The following is a 14,983-nucleotide window of genomic DNA, read 5'->3' as shown; positions in this document are numbered from 1 at the left end:
AGCTAGAATCGTAGTCGATTGAATATGCATGCACAAGCGTCGTGTGTGGCCGAATAAGCTTAGATTCCACACGAGTTGTGTTCGATCGACGAAGGATAATCCCGCCTAAAGTTCGACGAAGCCACAAAACCGAGCGAGAAATGAAAACGGGACTTGAGTTCTCCTTAAGACTTGTTATGTTTGTGTCAAGATCATGACGCCACATGGTTGAAAATGCACGATCGTGACATTAAATACACATATACAATGTTCAATTTTAGTAATACATTACTATCATCATAACGATACAGGCTAGTCATTCGATTTTACAATCTTTAAATATTCTCGAAAAAAAATCCATTATGCCACATTATTTTTATTATTATTACTTTTATATTCGACAAGAACAAGATGACGATACAATATTATGTCATTCATATTATGTCATTCATGATATTCTAATATTCTTTAAACGCATCCAACAAACTCGAGCGCAACTCAACTGATTAAACCCTTATCTTCGATTAAGAGATCAAAATTTCAAACTTGAAAAAAAGGGTTTGAAACAAAGACAATTAGAAGGGAATGACTTGAGTACATGTTAATGAAGTTCATTAGCATCTTGTTCGGCGGGGAGTTTAGAGGCCGTAATTGGGAGCTCCGGCACGGCGGCGTTAGACTTTTCAAGGTGGCCAGCGGCGGTGGAATAATCCTTGCTTTTGCCCCAAACAACTGAATAAAGCCCAATTGCTATGATAATGGCTCCAATAACGCTGGTGTTTGCAAAAAAAGCCAAAAGGAAGAGATTCAATGAATTATATTCTTCTTCCAAGTTGTAAGTATTCCTGTTCCATATGTTTGTGATATAATTTTCTTAAGATTTGACTGTCATCTAATGTTTATATATAGATTGATTTTAAAACGTGTCTATTAAGGAGAGGTTTCCACACCCTTATAAGAAATGTTTCGTTTCTCTCTCCAACCGATGTGAGACCCCGCAGTCTCGTTACGTATTGCTGTTAGCCTCACAGTATTAAAACACGTCTATTAAGGAGAGGTTTCCACACCCTTATAAGGAATGTTTCGTTTCTCTTTCCTACCGATGTGAGATCTCACCATCCCGTTACGTATCGCTGTCAGCCTCACAGTTTTAAAACACGTCTACTAAGAAGAGGTTTCCACACCCTTATAAGGAATGTTTCGTTTCTCTTTCCAACCGATGTGAGATCTCACAATCCCGTTATATATCGTTGTCAGCCTCACAGTTTTAAAACGCGTCTACTAAGGAGAGGTTTCCACAAACCCTTATAAGAAATGTTTCGTTTCTCTCTCCAACCGATGTGAGATCTCACAATCCACCCGCTTGAGGGTCCAGCGTCCTGGCTAGCACACCGCTCGGTGTCTAACTCTGATACCATTTATAACAACTCAAGTCCACCACCAACAGATATTGTCAGCTGGGCCTCCAAGAGAGTGAAGTGTGAGATTCCACATCGGTTTAGGGAACTAAACATTCCTAACAACCGTGTAGAAACCTGTCCCTAGCAGACACATTTTAAACCCTCGAGGGGAATCTCGAAAGGGAAAGTCGATAATATCTGGTAGCGATGGGCTTGAGTAATCTACTACTATTTTCATCATTCTAACTTAAAAAAAGAAGATACCTTCCAAGATGGATCTTCTCGGCGAGAATAATGGAGGAGATGATAGTGACAACAACCATACACAAAGGGTTGAAAGCCGTCACAAACACAGGGCCTCTAGTCTTCATTACAAGAGCTTGGAAGTAATATGTAATTCCTGAGCCAACTATTCCCTAAACAAATTGATATCAACCCCCAATTATTAATATCAACCCCATTCAACATGGATATCAAGGGATTAGGTTGAAAAACAGACCGTATAGAGAGGAGCCAGAAGCCTGGAGTCCCAGCCCACCGCCCATGAGCTAGCACGATGCTCAAAGGCCACTGCTATCACTGTGGTTTGAACCACACCAGCCATGCATATCAATGTCGAAAGTGATAGCTCCGCTGGGTATCTCTTCACTGTCACAGACTGCACAAAGAAGCAAAGTGGTCAACTTTTGCTTGTGGGTAGCATTTTTTTTTTTTTAATTTTTTATAAGAAAGTATTTGTAAAGCTAATTTTTAATATTTTAAAAAGTAATTGAAAAGATATATAATATTGTAATTAGGGATTAACTCAACTCTACTAAATATTGTTCCAAAGTCATATATTTAGCTTAAAAATTAAGTTCTTTGAATTGAAAAACCTTACACGTAGACTTTTTGTATAAAGTACCATTGTTGTCTTCGATAGAGTTTTACCACAGATCTCTATTATGACTATTCGAGACTTACAACTTTTTTATTCGACACTCGAGGATTAGGGTATGACTGTTAGGGAGAAGTTTTCACACCCTTAAAAAAAATGTTTCATTCTCATCCCCGACCAATGTGGGATCTCACAATCCACCCTCCTTTTGGGGTCCAGCGTCCTCGCTGGCACTCGTTCCCTTCTCCGATTGATGTGGGACCCTCCAAATCCACATTTCCTCCGAGACCCAGCGTCCTTATTGACACAAGACCTTGTGACCACCCCTTTAGGGCTCAGCCTCCTCGTTGTCACATTGGTTGGTGTCTCTCTCTCTCTCTGATATCATTTGTAATTATTCAAACCCACCATCTTTGAGTTTTTCTTTCGAGTTTCCGCTCAAGGTTTTTAAAACGTGTTTGCTAGAGAGAGGTTTCCATACCTTATAAAAAAATGTTATGTTCTCTTCCTCAATCGATGGAATTAAAATAAGGTAAATGTTAAAAGGTTCGATAAGGATAGAACGAATTACTTGTAATACATAGAAACAAGACCAAGCCACGCAAGCCAGGAGGATGAACAGAGTTCCTGCCACCCAGTGCTGATTGGCGGCGGCGGAAGCGGCGGAGGCGCTATGAACAAGGTGGTTGGTTTTCCGAGTCCAAAAGAAATCCACTATTGGGCCTTTGTAAAGCGTCATAACCAAAGCTCCGGCGAAGGTCACCAAAGTTCCAATGACCTTAGCAACCCCTCGCACTCGTTTCAAATTGACTCGCTCCATTCTAAACCAATTAAAAAAAACAACACAATCTCAAGTCCATAACTCTTCATTAATTACAATTTCACCCCAAAAAATAGAAATAATTACCGAAAAACCACTGCAATGATGAAGGTAATAGACGGCACAGCGTTCATGATAGCCGACGTAAACGACGCTGACGTATACGACATCCCCAAATAACCGAACCCCTGATCGAGAACCGGTCTAAAAATCACAATAAACCCACATCAATTTTGTTCTTAAATTTTTAATACGTCAATATTTACAAATCACAAAACTAAATTTCGTACTCGAGAAATCCCAAGACCATGATTTGCATAGCAACCGGGAGTGTCATCTTTGGCCTTGTTTTCCTGAAAGGAAAGTATCATCGTTGTTGATCAAACATGTCCAAAACCTCGAAGAATTTATAAAGCTCAAGATCAAACCTTTCGAAGATCAGTGCAAAGGGAGCGAGGAAGAGAGCGGCGACAGCGTTTCGGTAGACGATCAAAACATAGCGACTCATACCGCGGTTAAGAGTAGCCATGGATATCACATATATGCCAGCCATTCCAAATTGTAAGCACACCACTAGAATGTAAGGCTTCAACTTACTCATAATGTTAGCATTCATACCTATCATAAGCTTTCGCTTGGTGACAAGTGATGATCAAATGAAGAGCTTATGACAAACTTCATGGGAGTGGCATACCTTTATATAGGAAGAACTACGTCGGGTGAAAAGATTTCAACTTTTTTTACGAAATCGAGTAAAACGTCTCGTTTATGTTAAGAAATCGGCGTATAAGAATATACTTATTTCCACATGTAAAAAAATAAATAACCCGTAAAATTCAATCAACCCAACTAAGCTGTACAACGGTTCACGAGTTCCTTAAGATTAAAACCAATATTTAAAAATAAAAATTTGAATTAACCGAGCTCAAATATATTAAAATTGGTTTGCGTCGAGTTCATTATTTAACAAAGATCTTAAGTGGAAAAAAATTACCGTTTCAACAATTGAGCTGGATCTAAAAAATATCACAACCCGACCCAACTCAACCCAACCCGAACATTATTTTTTTATTTTATTTTAATATATATTTGGGTTTATTCTATCCATTTAGTTAAAGAGAGTGATATGAACCCATTTCAACAAGGAATCTTTGACCAAACAATTTGTTGAATAACCTTGGTCGTGTTTGATTTAAGTAAAGTTTTAAAAGCATAAATATATTTAATATATTTTTGTAAAATTCTATAAATTTCTATTTTATATCTATTTTTTTATAATTTATTCCGACCACGAATATTAATAACAAATTTTTTTTTTTCGAATTTTTAAGATTGTATTTAATAAATTCTTGATATTTATTGTTCTGTTATATATAAATTTAAATTTTATGTCTAATAGAACTCTAAACTTTTAATTTTTGTGTCTACGTTTATAAATTTTAAAAAATCGAGATCGACCAATAATTTATTTGCTTATTTAAAAAAAAAAGATATGAAAAAACAAAAACACTAAAATTTGTTTTTAAAAAGTTTAAAATGTAAGGTGGTAACCATTATCATATCTAACTTTTCTATCCATTTTCATTGTCATGCATATTTTCTTCTCTTTTTTTTAGTGTCTTTTTCTTAAGATTTGTGCCCTTTTATGACCCTTTTTCTCTCATGATTTGATTGGTAGTTTGTAGTTAATTTTACTTTAAAAAAAAAAAAAAATCACGGTTCGTAATCATAGTCAGCTTCACAATTTTAAAATGCATCTGAGCCATAAAAAATGGTTCGTTTCCCTCTTCCTATCGAACACGTCTTAAAATCATGAGATTGATGGAACGAGCTAAAGTGGAAAATATTTGTTAGTTGTACCCTAAGGTAGTTATGGGAGTGTAACGACTCTAAATTTCCACATACTCAGAGTTGCTACTAATGTCTCATGTTCAACTATAATGCGGAAATATAACTCTTACATGAGCATTATTTATAACGTAAACTTCGAAAAACGTTTAAAACAACTTCTCTGGAGAATATAGTCATGGTCTTATGTGTTTAAATACGAAATACTAGGACTAATTTAAAACAATGAAATGCAAAACAACCTATTCTAACTTAAAACTATGAATTTAAATGAGTCTACCTTATGCACGTGTCACAGTCTCTGCTCGCGATGTTGCCACCCTCCGTACAAATGCCCTTACCTTTACTTGAAAAATGATGTGGCACACCGCTTGAGTATTTCAAAGAATACTCAGTAAGTGACCTCATTATTGAGTCATTTACCAACGAGTGGATTACTCGTTAGTGCACGAGTAGATAAACTTCAAACTAACCCTAAAAACTACTAAAATTGACGGTAAAAACATAAAAAACTAAAAAAATTATTGTCAAACATGTTGACACGAGGGTTCGAGGGAACAAAGTTAATCAGAATACAAGAGAAAGAATCTTAGATTAAAAAATGAAAATTTTATACTTATCTTAGGTCTATTAGATAAGAATACGAACGAGTCGATATACGTCCACGACTCAAACTTTAGATTTAAAGTAGTTTTAAATTCGGGCGTTATTTATAATATCGAAAATGAAGAAAAGAAAATATATTTGAGTGGGTAACAATGGATATAGGGTTTGGCACTTTGAAGGCAATAATGGTGTGAAGAAAGTAGAGATATATATTATATGGTGATTTGATTTATGAGTACCAAGTAGCCAAATGATTATAATAAAGGTAATGGCCAAAATAAAAGATGATATAAGTGCTCTTCCCTTTCTTTGTTTTTGCTAGTGGAATTCCATTAGACTTTCATCTCATCTAGATAAACCCTAATTTTTTAAATCACTAGTTATCCTCTTCTACGAGCTTAATCGGATATTACGAGCGTAGGATATCGGTAATTTTAATGTGAAAAATTCTCTTTGAAGCGAGTAAAACGCTACGAGGTTTACAATGAGTAACATACGACGATATTGAAAGAGAAGAATAAGACACGTGAGATACCTCTCCCTAGTAGATGAGTTTTAAAATCGTGAGGCTGACGACGATATGTTATGGGCTAAAGTGGACAATATCTACTAGTACTGAGCTTGAGTTGTTACAAATGGTACCAGAGCTAGTCACTAGATGGTGTGAAGCACTGGTTGAACTAGGGCTAAACTCTTCCCATATTAGACGCGTTTTAAAATCATGAGGCTGACGATATTACGTAATGGGCTAAAGCGGACAAATATCTATTAACGGTGGACTTGGGCTATTATATCAAAGCCAGTCATGGGACGGTGCAAGACACTTGACGGAGTAGGACTAGACCCTTCTCATAGTAGACGTGTTCTAAAATCGTGAGGTTGACAACAATATGTAACGGGCCAAAACAGACAATATCTGATAGTGGGTTGTTACAAGGCTAATCTCCGTAAAGTGAAATTCAACTATATGGCGCAAACCGATGGTAGATAACTTCAAAAGAAATCTCCATTGTTCATATCAAAGACCCTCGTGTAAAAAAAATATGTGCTTAGAATTTCAGCTCAATTACACCAGGAATCGACTCTAAAATGCTTAAACCTAATAATCCCTGACGAGACTTTATTGGGCTTTTTGAGTTGGTTGGGTTCACCCGACCAAAAAAATATCAACCTTTACGGTATGGATTGAATAGTTCAGGTTGATCAGATTATCAAGTCATACTACGGAAAAATGATTGATAGCATGATAAGTTTATATCGAATAATTAAAGTGCTCCCATTTAAATTATAAATTAATTTTATATTCTATATATCTCCAAACTTTACAAAATATATTATAAATGAAAAAAAAATTAAAAGTTGAAAAACATATTAAATTATTTTAAAATTAAAATTTATTATTAAAAGTGTTTAAATTCTATTTATCTCATCACTTTGAATAAACTTTGACGTTGATGTGATTGAATTAAATTATGAGTAATCATACTTAGAATATGCTTAAAAAATCATTAAAATAATATTTAGTTGCCTTCACATTCAGCATGCATTTTGGAGACAACAAATAACAAAAAGAAAGCTCAACAGTTCATACATTACACTATATATATATATATATAAAAGAGACTTTACCGATAATATTATCTATTTTGAGAATACGTGTGTTCTTATGTGTAAGAACTGAAGCTCACTGCTAGTAGATATTGTACTATTTGAGTTTTTCTTTTCGAGTTTCCTCTCAAGGTTTTTAAAACGAGTCTTTTAGGGAGAGGCTTCCACACCCTTATAAAAAATGCTTTGCTCTCTTCCCCAATCGATGTGAGATCTATAATCCATCCCCTTCAGAGCTCAGTGTTCTCGTTGGCACTTGTTCCCTTCTCCAATCGATATGGGACTCCCAATCCACCCATTTTCGGGGTTCAGCGTACTTACTGGCACACTGCCTTGTGTCCACCCCCTTTGGGTCAGAGCTTAGCCTCCTCGCTGCACATCACTCGGTATTTGGCTCTGATACCATTTGTAACAGTCCAAACCCTTTGCTAACTGATATTGTTCTATTTGGGTTTTCCCTGTCAAGCTTCCATTTTTTTAAAACGTGTCTGTTAGGGAGAGGTTTCCACGCCCTTTTAAAAAAATGCTTTGTTCCTCTTTCCAACTGATGTGAGATCTCATAATTCACTCCCTTTCGGAGTCCAACGTCCTCGTTGGCACACCGTCCGGTGTCATTTATGTCCATTTCTCCTTTCCAATGTACTACATGGTCGTTACTAACCATCAAAATTTGGTTACATTTGGGTATAGAAGGTTCGAATCCTAATTAACATGTTCATCGATCCTTGATATCACGCATGAATTCAATTTCCACTAGAATTTGTCAACACCGTCCTCACTCTATTAAAATCAAATTTATGGATAGTCATAAATTATCACGTCACCATTGGTAAATTAACGACAAAATTACAAATTATTCAATTTAAACAGATTAAAAATTGAAAAATCTTAAATTATAAGATCACTTATGATCATTTGATTATAATAATTAAATTTAAGTAGGCCGGTTTGGGCCTGCAATATTTGGGCCTAGCTTAAACAAAGCCCAAATGTAAAAAGTTAAGCCCAAATCCTAATGGTTGGGCCCATTCAAATTGAAGCCCACGTTGCTGCGTGAAAATTTGCCTATCACAAGTATACCAGCCAAGTTTTATTTTAATATAGTGTAAATAATTATGTACCGGAGCAGCACCGATCTTCTGTCGCCGGCGAGTTGAAGAGGCAAAAAGCTAAGTTTTGACAATCCATTAATCGGCGGTTGTCTTCACCATTCGGCAGCTCTCCGGCTTACTCAACTTCAGAAGTTCCGACTTGCTCAACTGCTTGATCGCCGCACCAACGGAGGCGCCCATGGCGAACTTCCGTCTCCACTGTCGGCTCTTTTCTCTTGCAGTTATTCTTTTTCTCTTCTCATTTCCTCTCTCTTTCAGTGATTCGAAGTACGTTGATGATGAATCCGATCAAAATTCTTCAATCTCTCGCTTTCAACACTACCTCAGAATCAAAACCGCTCATCCGGATCCGGATTACGCCTCCGCAGTCTCCTTTCTCGAATCTCAAGCACTGGAAATTGGTCTCCATACGAAGATTCTTGAGTTTGTTCCAGGTAAACCTCTTCTCCTCGTGACCTGGAATGGATTGAATCCTTCTTTGCCCTCGATTTTACTCAACTCTCACATGGATTCTGTCCCCGCTGAGCCCTCTAAATGGCTCTATCCGCCGTTCTCCGCCGTCCTGACCTCCGATGGCAAGATCTTCGCCCGTGGTTCTCAAGATGATAAATGTATAGCTATCCAGTATCTCGAAGCTATTCGGAACCTCCGAAGTCGGAATTTCGTCCCTGACCGTACGATTCACATATCGTATGTGCCGGATGAGGAGATTGGGGGTTTTGATGGAGCTGCGAAGTTCGTCTTGTCGAAGGAGTTTAAGGAGTTGAATGTTGGATTCATGATGGACGAAGGACAGGCGTCGCCGGGAGATGAGTTTAGGGTTTTTTACGCCGATAGATCGCCGTGGGGGCTGATAATTAGGGCTGAAGGAACCCCTGGACATGGTTCTAGAATGTACGATAACAGTGCTATGGAGAATTTGATGAAGAGCGTTGAGATTATCAGTAAGTTTAGAGAGAGCCAATTCGATATGGTGAAGGCCGGTGAAGCTGCTAATTCAGAAGTCATCTCTGTCAATCCTGTTTTCGTCAACGCCGGAATTCCCTCCCCCACTGTGAGTAGTCCTTGTGAAATGAGTTGCAGGGTTCAAGCCCCTCTGCCTATGTCTCTTTTCGCCATTAATATTGTGATTTGTCTCAGGGATTTGTGATGAACATGCAACCTTCGGAGGCGGAAGCCGGTTTCGATCTCAGAATACCGCCCACCGCCGACCCAGATGCCATTAGAAGAAGAATTGTGGAGGAATGGGCTCCAGCTCGACGGAACTTGACGTCTCAGGTAAGTGGCTAGCTGCCTAATTTGATTCCCAACACCATCTGGTTCCTACCCAATTTTGTTTTGATTCTGGTATTCATCTTTTTCTTTTGAGGTCCCCTGTTTTATTAGCTCCCATCATTAGTATTCTGTTCTTGTTCATGGCTTATGGTTCTGCAATCTAGAGAAAAAAGCTTGGAGCAGTCCTTATATGACTTGTCATTTTATCTTGCTGAAAACAGAGTAAATATGTAAGATTATGATCTTAAACCAATTTTGATGTGGAAAGAATTTGAATTCTGATGGAGGATGTCTTTGTTTGTTCTATATGTTATATTATGAAACTCGTCTACTCCATCCACAACAAAATGCACCGGGCAATGGCGGGCATGCGAATTTTCCCTTGTCATGGAGGAATTGATTAGATTTTCTCATTTCTTGTGAGATCCAATATCGGTTGGAGAGGGGAACAAAACATTCTTTACAAGGGTGTAGAAACCTCTCCCTAGTAGACACGTTTTAAAAACCTTGAGGAGAAACTCGAAAGGGAAAGTTCAAAGAGGACAATATTTGCTAGTAATGGGTTTGAGCTGTTACAAATGGTATTAGAGCCAGACACCAGACGATGTGCCAATGCAGAGGCTGAGTTTCGAAGAGGGTGGACACGAGACGGTGTGCCAGCAAGGACGCTGGGCTTCGAAGGGGGTGGACGGTAAGATCCCACATCGGTTGGAGAGGGGAACGAAGCATTCTTTATAAGGGTGTGGAAACCTCTCCCTAACAGACGCTTTTTAAAACCTTGAGGGAAAGCCCAAAGAAGACAAGGGCTTGGGCCGTTACACTTCTGCTCTACGTACCCGAGATTGAATGCTTGTTTTATGCATGTCTAGCCTTTAGCAATTAGATATTCAAGTATTTGCATCATATAGCAGTCTCTTACGAATTACACACTATCTATTTGTACGTTATCTTAGCAATGTCTGATAGCTTAAACATGATGGATCTGATACCTGCAGATTATTGAGAAAGGACCCATAAGAGACTATTTGGGACGTCCATTAATGACGATGACTAACGATTCGAATCCGTGGTGGTCTGTTTTCAAGACAGCCATCTCAGATGCTGGAGGTAAGCTTTCTAGGCCCGAAATCTTGGCTTCGACGACTGATGCACGCTTCATGAGACAGTTAGGCATTCCTGTTCTTGGTTTCTCCCCAATGAGTAACACTCCTATCTTATTGCATGAACACAACGAGGTTATACTACTCTTCATTGTATCTCTCTTTTTTATCCGTGTTCTTGCTCGATTTGCGTTATGTTCGTACTAATCGGTCATCTCCTTTCCTCGTTCCTTGTTGCAGTTCTTGAAGGACACCGTCTTCTTAAGGGGCATAAAGATTTATGAGTCCATAATCAGTGCCTTGAGTTCCTTTGTAGCGGATGCATCCCTGTAAGTGCTCCCATGGATGAACACTGCTATTGTAAGTACTGAAGTTCTCTTTTCCACACAACGTCACAATTCATTTGTAAACATTCTCTTCCGTTTTATTACCTTTTCATGAGATTCGAATAGGGTAAATAATGAACAAAAAAATGATCTTTTGTAGTATATTGAGAGTGTCTCCTCTAAGCGCATCCTTCCTAAATTAAATGGGTATCAAATAACGAGATCTATTCTATAGGTCGTAAAAATGTGTCCTCAAATTCTAAGAAGTTATATAGCTATCAACAATGAAATGTATATTGCTCGAAATAGAAGTCATGTGTCGTACACCTTACTCGACATGCTAGGACAATTTGAGGGGCTAGCTCGAGCATAAACGAAGAATCGAATTACCGTGCTTAGATTGGGTCATATAGTTCTAACGTTGAGATTCTATTTAGAGGGTCTCCATGTTTGTAGATGCACTCAAATGAGAAAACTTAAAAGGTCAACAATGAGACGTATATAGTATTGCAATGCTAGTAGCTAATAAATTCTACGTACTTGCATATTCGTCGTAGTGCCTCAACTTAGTTTATAGCATCCCAACATTGCCGCACAATTTCTTATAAAATGTAGATTTGTTAGTGCCTCTAAGGGATAAATTGTGGGTAGAAAAGTTGACCATCAACGAGTGGGAGGAAAAAAAAAAAAAAACCATTAGAGAGTGGTGGAAAGAGATTTTGGAGGTTCGAATTGTTCTGGGTCTTTGAAAGGTGCATTTCTATTCGTGGTGGGGTTGGTGGGTCATTGACTTGTAACTCATGCTAGAACATGTAGGGCAAGGGCAGTCTTAAGTAGACAATTTCTTTTTATTCGAAAAATATAGATAGTTCTTTTTTACTCTCGGCCACATCATCCTCCCACACTCAATTAGATCCTGCCATTTGGCCACTAAACTCTGTAACTCGACAGCCACCCAACAAAGAAAATGGGTCGTGTAATTGCTGGTCCACCTGAAACTCACCATTCAGTGGCTGCAGATCAGAATTCCCAAGCTCTTCTGAAACACTTCCAGAGGATTCTGGCCATTCATAATAAACCTCAGAGCTCCGGTGGGCTTCAACGGTTGGCTCTGAGGAGGATGAAGCAGAAGGGTTTTGCAGCAGAGCTTGTGAGAAGCTCCGTGAAAATGGAGAATTGTAGTTATAGGAGGTTGATGATGATTTTTTATCCATTTTTTGGAGCAACCTAGGAATCCACAAATGATGAACTGTTGGCTGTTTGAGTTGATGTTGAGCTGTTTTGCTTGTTTAAACCCTTCTTCTCGAATCATTTTTTATCCCGTTATCCGTTCTATCAAGTAAATGTTGTGCAATCTTTGACCAACTAGAAATGAATAACAAAACAAACGAAGAAACAACCTTAAAATTTGAGACCTTCAATAGGAAGAAGAAGAAGAAATTGTAATAGCTATCAGATATTGTCCTCTTTGGACTTTTCCGACTTTCCCTCAAGGTTTTAAAATGCGTCTACTAGAGAGAGGTTTTCACATTCTTATGAGAAATGTTTCTTTCCCCTCTCCAACCGATATAGAGTGTCTTCTTGAATGGTCCATGGACTAGCTACGACTAATAATAGAGTCGATCCCCACGATCTAATAAACCATTAGCAAAGCTCAAATTTACGTTTTCTGAAGAAGAAAGAAAAATCGTAGGTCAACTCTCATAGACTATGCACACTCCGAGCAACTCAAAGCCCGTTTTCTAAACTTAGCTTACCACACTTACGTATCAAGAGTCACTACACCCATGCATAGTTTTTCGAACACCTTCCCACACACTCGATAGCTAAAACCGAATAAAACCAGTTCATACAAAATGTTGAGAAAAGGGTCGACAAGAGACGATTTGGGTTATGATTCGATTCGATTCTGTAGTTGAAAATGGGCAACAAAAGCACTTGGGATGTTGCCTCTTCATCTTCCAACATCTCTCCACCTTTGAGAACCATCGCTACAGGTTCGCCCATCCTCCTAAGCCTAATCCTAATCCAAATCCAAATCCAAATCCAAATCCAAACCCTTTCTCTATTTAACATTATTTTCTCAGAAAACAAACAAAACATTGGTCTTATACGCCATGTGCCTCTTTCACTTCATCTTCTTCCACACCACACCAACAAAAATTCATGGATCTCTGTGTTCTTGTTTATATGCAGCGTACGGAAGCTGCTCCATTGCCAGCTCAAACCATGAGGATAAAAGGGATAGAGATGGAGATTTGGAACTATGGGAAGAACCATTGTATCTTCCTTAAATCGCCTTCCAATTATGATTGATTTTGGTGGGTCTCGATCCAAAATTGAAAGCTTAGGGTCCCGTTAGACAACTAAAATAAATTTGAAATTATATCTAATTCGACTCTCCAATTCATTTAATCTATAACAGCCCAAGCCCACTGTTCATACATATTGTCCATTTTGACTCATTACATCGTTCCTCTTTCCAACCGATATGAGATTTCACAATCCACCCCACTGGGAATTAATGTCATCGTTGGCACTAAACGTAATACATTTATTTATTGAATTCCAATACATGAGCTACCAGCCTTTTTAATTTGATTTTCTATATTTCAAAATTTCATTATTACTACCGGACGATTTTTTTCATTTGTCAAAAGTACCATTATTATTCCGATGCGACGAGTTATTAATTATTGAATTTTAGGAGAAAAAAAATGTAAAAAATTAATTTATTTTTAAATTAAATGTGAGATATAAAATGTAAAGTTGTTGATGGGATTGAATCCATCAACTTTTGTGAATGAAATTGCCTTACAATTTCACAAAAGCAAGCATGAACACTTTTCTGACATTTTTTCATTTACAAAAATAAATAAATAAATAAATAAAATAAAATAAAATAAAAGCATGTGAGTTTAATTTATTAACAAAAAACATCATAATTAGTGTAATTAATTAAGGTGCATAATCATAGTGTCAGGCACCTGATTGGGCCTCTCATTTAATAAACATAAATAAATAAATATTAAATATAAATATAAATATATAAATGGTCTGTTTCAGCAAAGAGAGGCTTCAGGAATCTCTTTTTTATTTTTTATTTTTTATTTTTTATTTTTTATTTATTTATTTCGTTTGGATTCGCTATTCCCAAGTATTAATTAAATAATCCATTTTATAGTGACAATAATTAAATTTATTATTTGCAAATTCTCAAAATTAAAATGGCGCTGCTCTTCTCGTATCTGTGTTGTAATCTACTCGGAACACGATAGTAAAATAATTTTTTCTTGTTACGGAATCGGAGACGGTGATCATATTCTCTACAAATTTTTCGAGGAGAATCTCCGTCCTGTCCCGTTAACGTCAACACAAGACAACGTGAGCGAGGATTTTGAAGCCTCTCTTTGCTGAAGAGAGCGAGGAAATACGTGAGCGAATTAGGTGCCTGACACTATTTAGAATCCAAACGAATACGTTGAAAATAGTTTTGAGAAAAACAATGACGACGAATTTGATAGTATATATAACCCAAATAGAAAGAATTAACAACTAGTCACATTACATGATTTTGATGACCAGTCATACACGGTGTATCACGACAATAATAGTAAAGGTCTATCTAATATGAAAGAGGTTTGAAACGAGCATGCAACCATGAACAACAAGTTCTAGACAAACATGATCGGGACGTTTGACATGAAGCATAAGCAACATGTTTTGGACAAACACGACCGTAGCAATGTGTACTCCAACTAATTCTAATTAAATATTATCCACTCTCTTCCCAATGTGAAAGGCAATACTATGGTGAGTTCCAAATTATTGAACATAATATTAATTACAGCTGCTCTAATTAGAAGTCTTAATCATATAATTAACTTCATTAAACAAATAATCAAAGACTAAATGGCATTTGGTCAAATATGATAGAGCTGTAGTCTATCTTCAATATATATATATATATATATATATATATATATATATATATATATACATACATGAAGCTTCTAGGAGATTTGATTTGTA

The 14,983-nt window shown here is 37.3% G+C and overlaps 2 protein-coding genes across 4 annotated transcripts; one reads left to right on the top strand and one right to left on the bottom strand.

Annotated features, from left to right (window-relative positions):
* Window positions 1–472: 472 nt before the first annotated feature.
* On the bottom strand, window positions 473–3,731 carry LOC111807489 (WAT1-related protein At4g08290-like). The gene is made up of 7 exons (XM_023693235.1): window positions 3,505–3,731; window positions 3,367–3,429; window positions 3,164–3,280; window positions 2,828–3,077; window positions 1,879–2,037; window positions 1,644–1,795; window positions 473–752 (listed from the first exon to the last, which is right to left on the bottom strand). Exons 1-7 carry the CDS (start codon window positions 3,699–3,701, stop codon window positions 581–583), a joined length of 1,110 nt encoding a protein of 369 aa, XP_023549003.1. The 5' UTR covers window positions 3,702–3,731; the 3' UTR covers window positions 473–580.
* Window positions 3,732–8,235: 4,504 nt separating this feature from the next.
* LOC111811272 (aminoacylase-1) lies at window positions 8,236–12,217 on the top strand. 3 transcript variants are annotated; one of them, XM_023698060.1, is made up of 5 exons: window positions 8,236–9,304; window positions 9,391–9,528; window positions 10,521–10,760; window positions 10,866–10,985; window positions 11,971–12,217. In XM_023698060.1, the coding sequence occupies exons 1-4, from the start codon at window positions 8,429–8,431 to the stop codon at window positions 10,956–10,958; spliced, it is 1,347 nt and encodes a 448-aa protein (XP_023553828.1). In that variant the 5' UTR covers window positions 8,236–8,428; the 3' UTR covers window positions 10,959–10,985; window positions 11,971–12,217. The 3 variants fall into 3 exon arrangements, with proteins under 3 accessions (XP_023553828.1, XP_023553821.1, XP_023553812.1); XM_023698053.1 differs by having other exon boundaries at window positions 11,903–12,217; XM_023698044.1 differs by lacking the exon at window positions 11,971–12,217 and having other exon boundaries at window positions 10,866–11,166.
* Window positions 12,218–14,983: the final 2,766 nt, after the last annotated feature.

The sequence above is a fragment of the Cucurbita pepo genome, chromosome LG01 (genome assembly GCF_002806865.2).
Source record: "Cucurbita pepo subsp. pepo cultivar mu-cu-16 chromosome LG01, ASM280686v2, whole genome shotgun sequence".
NCBI classification, from domain to species: Eukaryota; Viridiplantae; Streptophyta; class Magnoliopsida; order Cucurbitales; family Cucurbitaceae; genus Cucurbita; species Cucurbita pepo.
This window is presented reverse-complemented; position numbering and strand designations above follow the sequence as displayed.